The sequence below is a fragment of the Paramormyrops kingsleyae genome, chromosome 15 (genome assembly GCF_048594095.1).
Source record: "Paramormyrops kingsleyae isolate MSU_618 chromosome 15, PKINGS_0.4, whole genome shotgun sequence".
Lineage (NCBI taxonomy): Eukaryota > Metazoa > Chordata > Actinopteri > Osteoglossiformes > Mormyridae > Paramormyrops > Paramormyrops kingsleyae.
The window spans coordinates 20517724-20530433 of NC_132811.1; the positions used below are offsets into that span (position 1 = coordinate 20517724).

The 12710-nt window shown below is 48.4% G+C and overlaps 1 protein-coding gene across 1 annotated transcript in view; it reads right to left on the reverse strand.

The window, feature by feature from the left end:
- The window catches only part of rttn (rotatin), a 31817-nt gene extending 20056 nt beyond the window's left edge, over window positions 1-11761 (reverse strand). The window contains exons 1-20 of the mRNA XM_023794519.2: window positions 11646-11761; window positions 10920-11107; window positions 10216-10399; window positions 9383-9490; window positions 9054-9144; window positions 8372-8486; window positions 6995-7142; window positions 6643-6808; window positions 6190-6371; window positions 5873-5988; window positions 5126-5293; window positions 4811-5023; window positions 3179-3291; window positions 2931-3057; window positions 2665-2790; window positions 2287-2403; window positions 1644-1771; window positions 1223-1382; window positions 987-1086; window positions 557-645 (exon numbers count right to left, since the gene is read on the reverse strand). Of these exons, the coding sequence (XP_023650287.2) occupies window positions 557-645; window positions 987-1086; window positions 1223-1382; window positions 1644-1771; window positions 2287-2403; window positions 2665-2790; window positions 2931-3057; window positions 3179-3291; window positions 4811-5023; window positions 5126-5293; window positions 5873-5988; window positions 6190-6371; window positions 6643-6808; window positions 6995-7142; window positions 8372-8486; window positions 9054-9144; window positions 9383-9490; window positions 10216-10399; window positions 10920-11107; window positions 11646-11676 (2670 nt within the window). The 5' untranslated portion in view covers window positions 11677-11761. The remainder of the gene's footprint in view (window positions 1-556; window positions 646-986; window positions 1087-1222; window positions 1383-1643; window positions 1772-2286; window positions 2404-2664; window positions 2791-2930; window positions 3058-3178; window positions 3292-4810; window positions 5024-5125; window positions 5294-5872; window positions 5989-6189; window positions 6372-6642; window positions 6809-6994; window positions 7143-8371; window positions 8487-9053; window positions 9145-9382; window positions 9491-10215; window positions 10400-10919; window positions 11108-11645) is intronic.
- Window positions 11762-12710: the final 949 nt, after the last annotated feature.

Consider the following 12710-nt stretch of genomic DNA (forward strand, 5'->3'; position numbering starts at 1 on the left):
GAGCTCAGCGGGGGGGGGGAGAGCTCAGCAAGGGAGAGCTCAGCAAGGGGGAAGAGGGTGGGAGAGCTCAGCGAGGGGGGGGGGAGGGAGGGAGAGCTCAGCGAGGGGGGAGAGGGTGGGAGACATAAACATGGGGGAGAGGGAGGGAGAGCTCAGCGGGGGGAGGGAGAAAGGGAGGGAGACCTTAGCATGGGGGAGAGGGAAGAACTCAACAGGGGGAGGAAGGACAGCTCAGTGGGGTGGAGAGAGAAGACCTCAGCGAGGGGGAGAGGGAGGGAGACATCAGCGGGAGGGGGAAGGGTGACCGCTGCATGGGGGAGAAGGGAGTCCTCAGCAAGCCAGCCAGACACCCCCCCCCCCCCCATGGTTAAGCAGATGCATGTCCATGGGGTTAATCAGCTGCTGCAGTAGGGTCTCAGATTCAAGAAGCCTCATGTGGGGGGTGAGGGGGGGGGGTACAAGCAGTGAATGGGCAGGACAGAGCCATCATTAACTTTTAACTACTGCTTATGCACCATGGAAACGCAACTACTAGCTCTCATTGGACGGCCCTCACCTTGACGTTCCTGGCCACGCCATCTTCCAAGAAGGATATCATCCTGTCCGTCACGCCCAGCTCCTTCAGAGTCGAGTGCAATGCTGTGTCTGTGACAGAGACATACAAACAATGGCCATCAAGTAAAAGCCTTCAGCGTTTACCGGAACCTTCTTCTGCACAACACCACTTTCCCATACAAAGATTTCAGTCCGACAATGACAGCAGAGCCGAATCTCCATTACCAAATGAACTTCTCTGCAGGCATCAGGTTATCTTCCCACAGCCGGAAATAAGGTGGGCTTTCATGCTCCTAATTAACACTGCAGATTTGTGTGAATATGTGCTGTATTTCTGGTCCTTTTTATCAGGAATTCTGCAGACGTGTGGGCGCGACTTTTCAGTTTGGCATATTTCCCAAGTAAAGATCTGGATGGAGGCGGAGCCTGACCCTGCAGCGCAACCCCCAGCTGGTCTGCAGCCGCCTTCCTGAGCGCCAGGTCCACAGTTTCCGATGTCAGGACACCGTACAGCTTACTGACAGACTCCTCCTGCATAGGTTGGATGAAGTGTGTCAGGAACGCTACATTCCAGCAGGGAAAACTCCAGCGAGACCCTCTCCCTTAACATGTAGCTAAAGCGCAGAATGAGGACAAGGGTCGCAGAGGGGCTGATCCAGACTCTCACCTTCAGGAACGACCTGTCTGACTCGTTGAGTTTGACATCGACATGCTTGTGGAGGATGTAGAGGGACGGCAGCGCGGACAGATCGTCATGGGTCACAGCAGCCCGGAGAGAGCCACCAATCAGATGAGGCGTCAGGTGACTGACCGCAGCAGCCCGGACTCTACGGTCACACAGGAAGCAGGGAAACAGAGAGCACCATGTTGTTCCAGCAGATGGGCAGAAACAGGACCAAACAGTATCTTTATATTTACTTAGGTGAAACAATCTGGAAACAAGACATTAAATTTACATTTTATTTATAAAGCAGATATTTTATTCAGTTAGACAGTCGATGAGGTGAAGGGTCTTAGTTGAGGGCCCAACGCTGACGCCACACTGCCGACAACGGGAAACAGAAGGTTTCGGCGTCAGCCACACTCACGCGCTCCGCCTGGCAAAAAGCAGCCTCATGGCGGCCCTCGCTCTGGCCGCGTCGGACACCATCCCGCCCGATGGCTCACAGATCAGCAGCACGCAGCTGCCCAGAGGGTCCGGAGCATCGGCGTGACCCTGAGGGACAGCGAGACCTCAGCAATCCCATCACCCTGGGGGTCAGCGTGGTGCAGCGTCCAGAGCAAAGTAAAGCCAGAGTCTGCTCGGCTGCCACTTAGCTACTGTGTTGAAACGGCATTGGCACCTGCTCTGCAGTTCACTATTGCTTTTAAACTGCTCGGTCCCAATGTCAACATTCTGAAACTAATTAAAATATTTTAAAAAGTGCAGTGCAGATATTTTAAAACTAAAAGCATATAATATATGCATCTAAGAGTCTCGGTATATCCAGACACAAATATATATATATATATATATATATATAATAGAGTGGCAAGAATTTAATATCTTGGCATTTTGCGAGTTCTTTCTTTTCAAGAACAGAAACTCATTAAACATTCAAAAGAAAACCCAGCAAACTAGTTTAATCTCCAGGATCCGGGGACATTAGACTGTCTTCCTGGGGATGCTCATAATTCTCCTGCTTTTTACAATATCCGCTCAGCGGTGGTTTATAGAGAACAGGGGCGTACCTGCAATATGGGCAGGATGGGGTGAAGCTCCTCTAAGAATCTGTTCCAGGCTGGAGCTGTCATCAGTAATTGCCCCTTCAGCAGGAATAGGAGGATCTCCTTGGCAGCGGAATTCACCTACAGATCAGGTGGCAAAGATGGGATCCCGGATTTGTCAGAGTTCCCCAGCCTGTGAGGTTGACCCCCCCCCCCCACCACCACCACCACCACCACCACCATGCCGGTGAGGCCAGACCCACTCGGCTATCTATAGGCCTTAGACGGCAGTGAGCAGTAGCTTAGTGCACACCCACGATTTCACGCTGCGGTATGCATCACACCAGCAGCCCTGCTGGGGCGTTGACGACTAACATGGCAGGTATTTTTAAACTGTCGTACCAGCTCAGCTTGGTCCTGAAGGCCAAAAGCTGAGATTTCATACAGGACGCGGGTATTAAGCAGGAAGTTAACCCCAAGGCAGGACGGAAACCCAGGCCGGGCCACATTCTGGACTCCAAGACAATCCTAAAAATGAAAACAAAGAAAAAAATTACTTATTTAGTTTATTATGTAAGTGGCAGTCAGTTAGCATGTAGTGTGTAGGACCCCCACTGAGTCAAGTGACAGATGTCTGATCCCGTTTGTGACCCTGAACTGGACCGCACCTTCACGATGTTTAGGGTACAGGTGTATGTCTCTGTCCTCACAAACACCAGCGGGTGAGAGAGCAGCTTCAGGAAAACATTCAGACTTTCCTTCTGGAGTCCGGGATTCGGCTGTGCCGATTTCCATCTGTAGGAAAGGACAGAGAGGGGGAAACGGGGGCATTTCATTTCTCCCACCCTTCTGCAAATAAATGAACCTCATCACACAGTTATTAGGATTTGCATCAGGCGCGTAAAAGGCATCTCACACATTGCAGCAGATCTGGACACACTTCTGGATGACAGGCAGATGCTTATGGTATGGAAGTCCATGAATGGCCTGCTCTGCTAACTCCAACAGCTCTGAGAAATTCCCCTCTCCCTGCCAATAATGAACACATGACCTGCATCAATGGACGGGAAATATGCCATGATCAACCATTCCCGAAACACGTCTCAGCTACTAAGGTGCAATTCCAGATGCATGCACTATATCTCACAGTCAGAATCCTTTTATTTACCAAGTACTAAAAATATATATAAAAAACAAAACAAAAAAACTATAAACAAATGTAAACTACAGACAGGTGCAAGGTATAAATTGTCAGCTAACTGGGTTCCACTGCCACAACCCTCCATTCAGGGCCCTCAACTTTCTTCTGCCACTAAAAGTGTGTGCAAATAAGTTAATATTTTCAGCTGTACTCATGTTTAAGTGCTCCTGCCCCAAGGGGCTAAGGGTGTACTTACACTAGGCAATCCATGCTGTGCCCAAGTACGCTTGCACTAGTGTGATCGCTCCGTACGGTATGCTTAACCGTGCCAGGCCCGCTTGGAGAGGTGTGGCTGGGGACGGTTCAGTTGGCACGGTACACATCCAGTGTGATTGTAGGACAGGATCTTAGTCAACTATGTGCTTAACATTATTTTAATTATTAGAATTTGGTATTAGAATTGGGTGATCAGTGGTCATTGTTGACACATCACAGCACACAACAACAAAATGTGTTCTCTGCATTTAACTCATATGTGACATCATGACATAGCAGGGGGCAGCTAATTCAGCATCCGGGGAGCTTGGGGGTGGTACGTTGCTCAGGGTACCTCAGTGGTGCCTTGCTGGTCGGGGAAAAGATCCTGCCACTTTTTTCTGTATACCATATACCATATCATGAAACCTTGATATTTCCTGAGACGGTTATCATACAATAAAAATCTCATATGGATTGACATGCTATATTAGATTAATAATGTATATTTAGCATAGCAATATGTTTTTTTTTGATGATTATCTAAAAGGAGATTTCTTTCTTTTAACGATACTGTAACACCATGATATTTCATAAGACGGTTATCATACCATAAAAATCTTATATCGTTGCCACCCTGAGCATGATTAAATAAAAATCGCTTCGCTTCATACTCAAAAAAAATCTATATGAGGGCTGGGTATCACACCCAAAACAAATAAACCACAAAATAAGGATATTAAACATAAACTTTATTGTACTGTGCGATAGCAGTTTTCTTCCTATGTTTTTTTCCAGCACAAATAGTCGCATAGCGATGATAAAAGTATGCTTGGGCCAGGATCATCAAACACAATGTGAGCACAGACCAGCGGGGGAGTGAGGAGGGGGGACAATCATACTCAGGCTCGGTACAAGGCAACCAGGCCATGTGGGAGCATGCCCCAAGACCTTGACATGCCCCGCCCACAAGAGAATGAGCCCCCCTGATAAACACAACCCATGAGAGAATGGGCCTCCCTGACAAGCCACACCCACCAGACATCCCCTGCCCATCCAGTTGACGAGCCTCACGCACCTGAGTGTGGGCCTCCCTGACAAGCCACACCCACCAGACATCCCCTGCCCATCCAGTTGACGAGCCTCACGCACCTGAGTGTGGGCCTCCCTGACAAATGCGCAGGTGGACTCCATGAAGCACGCCGACTGCGCCGCCCGCTGGTATAAGCAGTGTTTGTCGGGGCTTGCTTGCTCCAGGTAGGCCACGGCGGACTCGTGGACGCCTGGGTAGGCCAACCGGAAGGGCACGTCCATGCAGAGGAGAAAGAGCTCCTCCTTGGTGCTCTCTGGGAGATTGTCCCCGGCCTGCGTCAAACAGAAAAAACGCAATGGTTAAAAGAACCTGGCGGTTCGTGATCTGGCATCGTGCCGAGCCCAACGTCTCCCACGCCGCCGGATCCTACACACCTTCTCCACGGGAAGGAGGGTCTGAAGCAGCCGGATGGTGAACACGGCGGTGCCCACGTACGCCATCCGGTGGTGGATGAGCGACATCTCAGACGCATCAGACGAACAGATGCCGTGGCGCTGCAAAACGGCCCCCAAATAGCCCAGGGACGTCAGCAGCTTATCTTTCTAGAGGACAGTGAGAAAGGTGGTGTCATGAAGGACAAATTCAATTCCGGACCATGGACAACAGCCCATAACATACAGCAGGGGGCAGCAAAGGCCCTACAATTACCACCCAGATGGTGTCAAGCCGGTTCCTTGGACCCATTACTGTGAGGGTATTATAAACAAAGGGGTAACACGGTTTGTCAAGTACATAACTCATGGCACAGAAAAACTGCTGTGAATTTTTCTCTCTCCCCCACCCTGTTCCTCTGCAGAATAATAAATGACCGAGCGGCATAAGATCATAAAGACGGATCCTGCCCAGATCACATCGACCTCAGATGCAAATGTTGGGGGGGGGGGGGGGGGGCTTGCTCCAGGAGGTGGTCCGCATTTCGGGGGACGCCGGTTAGCGTGTCGGCCGCACCGCTCCAGGCTAAGCTGCCAAAAGCTGACGTGTGAGGGGGCTGTGCCGGCAATGCTAATAAGACCCACGGTGGAGGGATCGCCCTGTGGAAGCTGCCGGCGCACAGTCACGGTGCACGAGGAAAAAATAAATAAAGGAGCGGCGGAGAGGCGGAGGGAGACACGGGCACTTGCCAAGTCCAGGCCAATTAAGCCGCTGTCCTCCCACACGGCATCCGACACGCTGCTTGCCAGCAGCGGCAGCGTCTCCGACAGCAGCTCCAGGATGCGCAGGAAGACCTTCATGCTCTCTGGGGGGGTGACAGAGTCACGTACTTCATGAAAGAAATTAAAAACACGCCAGTCGCCGGGACATTATGCATGTCCATCTGTGCTGGCGGAGGTAGTGCCGCAGCCCTCGCCCGTGTTCGGCAGGGCCACGGTGCCGACCCGACCAACCACCTTGCCCATCCTCAGCTGCCCCACGGCCCTGACCCAACACGGCCCCTCACCTGTCTCCAGCAGCGGTGCGGCACGCTGCACCACAGCGGCGCCCAGCTGGGCCAGGCTCAGCTGCCGCAGCTGCAGGTCTGCCGTGTCCTCGGCCTCCGTCTCCAGCGACTCCAGATGGGCCGGGTCCACCGGGGATCGCAAGGGGGGTTCGGAGGGAGCCCGGAGGCGGGAACTGCCACTGCTGAGTGGGGGAGGAGGGAGAGACAGAAGGGTGTTCTGTCAGCACTGGGGGGGGGGGGTGAATGAATCGTCACAGTGACTTTGAGCTTTCTGGTCTATAAACAGAAATGCTATACATGTCAGCTACACCTTTGAGTACAGGAATAAGACAACAGATCGAGAATGAATGACTGACTAATATCTACAGATATATGCCAAACACACATGTTGTAACGATGAAAATGGGCAATGTGGCGTAACTGGTGTCCTGGTTAGAAGCGGGCGCCCGGCACCTTGAGCTGGCGACATCCCCATCCTGGCCATCTCCTCTGGGCCTCTGGCCAGTGCGGCCCAGCACTGAGGGCCTGGGGCTGGACTCGCCCGGGGGGGATGCCGGGGACAGGTGAGAGCCGTGCGCTTCTTGAGGGTGGGACAGCGAGGAGTTCTGGGACAGCGTGTCTGGCGGGGCAGAGATGAACATACCACACGATGGCAAATTCACCTGCTGACACTTGTTGGGTCATTTTTAGCACCTGCCAGCATCGCATAGTTAAATGTAGAAACGGGGGCTACATTTCACGCTCATGCACCTAGTGAGGTTTTGGTTCGGATCCCGGCCCCAACCCGGCGCGGTCCAGACGATACCTTGTTTAACCGAGTGGAAACTCGGGTCCCTGTGAAAGCGGAGCCTGCTGCGCAGGTTGATGCAGAGCTGCTGCAGGCACGCAACGGCACGCATCACCAGGTCACTGGTGTGGCCCCCGCTGCTCAGGGTAAGAAGGGACAGGAGGTTCTGGGGGCGGAGGGCAGGCAGCAGTTCAGAGAACGCAAAAACCACGGCAAACCACACAGTCAGTCACAGGAGTGACAGAAATAGTGCTCAGAGTAATGTGAGTATGTCAGACAGAGATACTGCTTGGAGTAATGTGAGTATCTCAGACAAAAATAGTACTGAGAGTAATCTGAGTATCTGACAGAGATATTGCTGGAAGTAATGTATCTCAGGCAGAAACAGTGCTGGGAGTAATGCGAGTATCTCATACTGGAACAGTGCAGGGAATATTGGACTTCATTCACCAATGTCATCTTATAATTGTTCTTACATTTTTTCTTAAAAAAGGTCCTAAGGATTTAAGAAAAGTCTGCGTCAGATTCATGACGCGTTCATAAAGCACAGAACTGTTTACAAATGTGTTCTTATAATGATGAATGTGGGTAAAGGCCAATCCCCATAAAAGGGCATGAGACTGCCCACACAGAAATTAAGAAGAAAATTTGAGAATGAAGTCAAGAATGCCCAAACGAAAATCTAAAGACAGTAGAGCAGCGGACTCAGAACGTAAGAAAAACTTCAGTAGTTCTGTGGAGTAGGTTCTACCACAGGAAATGAGCAGCAAACGAACTGTAATATTTAATATAATATTTAGTAGCATCAGTACTGGATTTAAAATAACACAAAAAATTCATGGGATGCTATTCCTCGTTTGAATAATTTAATAATAATTTTAAAATTCCCAAAATAATTTAAAAACTATACATTATTATAATCTTAATGATTCAACAATTAACTGTAGAATTGAATAAAATGCAATAAGCAATTATTTTGCACAAACTTGCTGTGCACAATTGTGTTCCTGAGTGTACATAGATACTGTTCTTACCCAAGAACAAATCCCAAATAAGAAAATATTGATGAATGCTAGAATATTTGTGAAACTGCGTAAGTAGGTTTTAAGAAGAAATTTATTCTTAAGAACAGCTGGTGAATGAGGCTCAATGGGAGTATCTCAGACATAAACAGCACTGGAAGTAATGCAATTATCTCAGACAATAAGGCAGTGAATCAACCTGAAGCTCAAACCCATTGCTCTCTGGGATAATGCTACCATGCATCTAAATCCATTTGATCCGATCTATCTAATTGGTTTTATCGACCAGACACAAAGGCTTTGATCCCATAATCTTAAGTGCAGAAATTAGGCATTTGTAACAGATTACTCTCATTAAATCCATTAATCTTACCTGCACGATAGTCGGTCGCTGTAGAAATATTTCAGCAGGGAAGTCCTGCATGATGACATTCTGCAGAAGATCACAAGTGGTCCGGACCAAGCTGTGGTTGCTACTTTGCAGAGAGCTACAAGAGGAAAACCAACACAAAAATATTCAATACATGCACTCACAAGGCAAGCATGACTGAAAATAAGAGCTCATTTACACAGAGAATAAGGACGTTAAGGTGACTAAGACTTGGTGTTTTATTTGGGGACAGCAGATGTTAAGGAGGAATGAGTTAGGAAGAAAGGTGAGGAAGAACAACTGATTCTCATGTGTAGAGTAGAAAAATCAGGAGAGCTGAGTGAGTTATCCCCAGAACAGATGAGCCCACCCCACAATCCAAAAGGGCACATGCTATGGGCTGTTTGGTTACTGATTCGCCCAAGCCATGCATTTTGGAGGTAGCCTAAACAAGCACAGGAAGAACCTACAAACTCTACATACACACATGCACAAAGTTAGGGCAGGAATCGAATCCAGAACCCAGGGAATGTGAGACCACTGCACTACTGATTACTGATCAAACAGCAGTATCCATCTGTGTGAAACGGCTTATAGACAGGTTAATCAGGAAAGTGAAAGACTGGAATGGAGAGGCACACTGAGGCGCTCTGGGGATTCGCTGTGACGGCCAGACTTCCCGCACCTCTCATTCGATGCTAAAATGTGGCGGTCGGTCGTAGTCAACGTCAGCCAAGGAAAAGTGCAAAACTTCAGGCATTTTACTGAACTTCTCACTAAACATGTTGGCCAAGAGGAAAGAAGAGTCACAGTTAACACACCTCATTACTTTTAATTCCCATTTTAAAATAATTAATTCATATACATATTGAAGATTGGGAATACAGTTAACTACCTCTTTACATCTACTGTTACCTCAGGGCACTGCCGAAACGGATCCTTCTGAAGGTATTTTTGATAAATGGAGGGGTGACAGCAGTCACACGGCCCGACATGAGTGAGCACGTGACCTACCAGGTGCACTTTGCAGGGGAGCCTCTGCCCATTTCAGTTTGCCCAGGCTACTCTGGAAGTACCCCGTGACTGGCACCTCATCTTGGACAGAGCATGGGAAGGCAGCGGCTATCAGTGGGTGACACAAATACTCATCATTCCTGCATCACGCCCCATTCCACAGACACCTGCGGTGATTTAATCTGCCACTGTAGCCTCTTGAACTGTGACCTAGCAAAGGGCACAGTGACTGCCCCTACGGCAGGAATGGGAGGGCGCATGCTACACACGATGGCAGACTAATACAGGCTAATTACATACACAGATACGGGCACATGGTGAGGGCGCCATTTTTCCCATTGCTGTGTGAGGCCTGGCACCCTGCCCCAAGCTGTCCTCCACAACCAGATTCTGAATCATTCATCTTTTTCGGCAGTGTTTCCCAAGCCTGTCCTCAGATTTTTTGCAAAATCTGGAGGGAGCAAAGACATGGACTGTCTGGCAGGACGCTGGGAGGGAGCAAAAATGTAGACTGTCTGGCAGGGAGCAAAAAACGTGGACCGGCTGTGGATCCCCGAGAACCGTATTGTGAAATACTGTTTTACGGAATTGTTTAACAGAAGCTAGTGCACAAAGTGAAAGAGATCTGACCGCATGTCATGGAGGGTGACACTGTACCCATGTCTACAGATGGATGCTTTAAAAAAAACTACCTTTCTCAGTGGTACAACAGAAGAATCATACATGAAAGAAACCAGCAACATATTCATCAAATCCTGGGTTCATTAATTACAACCACAAGCCATTCATCTGTGAGTGATAATAGCAAAACAAAACAAAGCCTGAAGTAGCACCTCTGGTATCAGAAGCTGATTGCTGATGTTCTGCAGGGGAATCTAGAGGCGCATCTGGCAGTCGGAAGAATCGCTCGAGGATGCCGTCGATGACGGACCGCAGCGGTGCCTCCAGCTTCGGGGAGAGCTGGCTGAGGAATTCCACTGCGCCGGCGTCTTGAAGCATCTGTGCTGCGCCGGGGTGCTGTACAGGACAAGGGCCGTGGAGTTAAACAGTTAAAGGAAACAATTTCAGACCTTGTAACACAATATATTTCAAATCAATTCATGCATGTAATTATAATAATACTGTGTTTCCTGTTTTTAAAAATGGGGTTAATTCACTGCTGCTGAAAAAAATTCACACCCAGATGAGGCACTCTGCCTCATACCATTATTCACTAAAAATGTTATAGATTACGCAACACCTATCCGTGTGATATATGGATTATAAAGTATGTATCCATGTGACATATGGATTAACCTGTAACTATCCTGTACAATACATGAATTACTTAGTACCCTTCCACGTGATATATGGATTATGGAGATATATGGATTATTATCTATCAAACACATGGATTATGCTGTGCTTATCCATCCCATACATCAATTATACAGTACCACTGTTTGTGATATATGGATTATACAGTACTTATCCATCTCATATATGGATTACACAGCATCTGTCTTTATGATACGTCTCTTTTGCGTTTGTGCCTCACCTCAGCCAGCATGGCCAGCAGCCGCAGCGCCTCCTCTGGTGCCGGCACCTCCGGGAGGTTGAACCACTCGAGTAGGTTGAGGAGCAGCAGCTTCTCCTGGGCCAGGTCGGGGACGCAGAGGAGGCCATGCTCCAGCTTAGACAGGAGGTTCCTGAGCGCTCGCTCCCGCACTTCAGCCAGCTGGTGGCCTGCGGGAAGAGGAGGAATAGGAGGAGGATGATGAAGATGATGATGATGAGCACAGGCAACGCTAGGCTTTTCTCCCAGGGGTTGGGTGAGAGAGCCCAACCAGTCATTCATCCAGATAAATAAATTTGAGGAATCAAAGTAAATACATTTACAAAAAACTGTTATTACACACTGATATGACTAACACAAGATAGTCAATACAAACATACACACAACACGAAGCATGTCACAAAAAAACATAACTTGACAGTATAATTTAACTTTATTGAACTTAATATGTTCAAATGGTATTCGCACGTCCAGTAACATCACCTATGACGGAGAAGGAGGATGAAGACAATGATTATGAGCAGGAGGTAGGAGAAAGGCACCTGACGTAAAGTTTCAACCGTGATGCTAGGGAGGTTTGATCTAAACAAACTAACAAATCAAACTTTCAGATCACGTTTCACTAGAAGACTTTAAAATCTATACGGGGGGGGCAAAAAAAATGCAAACTGCAGGACGGAGTGAAGTAACTTATCGCTAGTTACTTACCAGTCTTCTTTATAATCGTGGACAGCTCCATGTCAGCTAACTAGCCGGCGCCTCCATGCCCGCGAGATGAAAACATTAATGTGACTGGAGGCGGAGCGCGGCACGCAGAAGGCGGCAGCCCGCGCAGACGGCCCGCGCGGAGAGGGCGCAGGCAGCCCGCGCAGACGGCCCGCGCGGACAGAGCGCAGGCAGCCAGCGCAGACGACGGGCGCAAACAGAGCGCAGGCAACTCACGCAGACGGCTCGCGCGGACAGCCCACGTTTGCGTTCAGAGGCGGTGCCAGCTGTGCTGGGAGTCGCTGTACTTCCGGGTCAAGCGCAGCAACGGCGCGCCGGGTGGGAAGTGTCTGGTACGTATACTATCAGGATAATATAATACAGTAAATGATAATATTAATACTACTACTAATAATAATAATGTATTGCTCCCATAAGATGTGTACAGCTTCACTATTAAACCGAAGTCATAAAATAATGTTAAGATTACTAGGGGGTTTATCAATTACTGGCAGGAAATCTGTACCACTCCTGAAACAGGTTGTGTTGTAGGCCTACAAAAAATATTAAAAAAAGAATTTGGGTCGTTTGTTCGTCCCTTTCTGCTTTGTTTCCTTTTTTGGTATTTTCTTTAAATTCCAACATAATTTTTTACAGCTGAACCATCAAAACTTAACTTTTACATTCAACACCCAGATGCTTTGCTTTTGTTCTTTTCATGCTGTCTCTTGTTAGTTTGATTTGCCTGTTTAGCCTGTTGCTTGCTGTCCTACACTGTACACTCTGCAGTGATCGGCTGACAGACTTCAATGCCATCATCCATTGTTTCAGTGGCACATTAATCGGGCCATCTATTTACCCACAAGGAGAATATTTTTACAGGCCTGTCTTAGGGGGCGATCAAATTTTAATCAATAGATCTGTTGAGAAGATAATATGATGGGAGAAATACTTTGAAAATGCCAGGATTTTGCTCTTGGTGAGATAATATACTGTCAGAAATGCTTTGTTTGGCTGTCAAAGGTGGTATTCGGTGAAAAGCACCAGTTACTAATGCTCTGTGAGTTT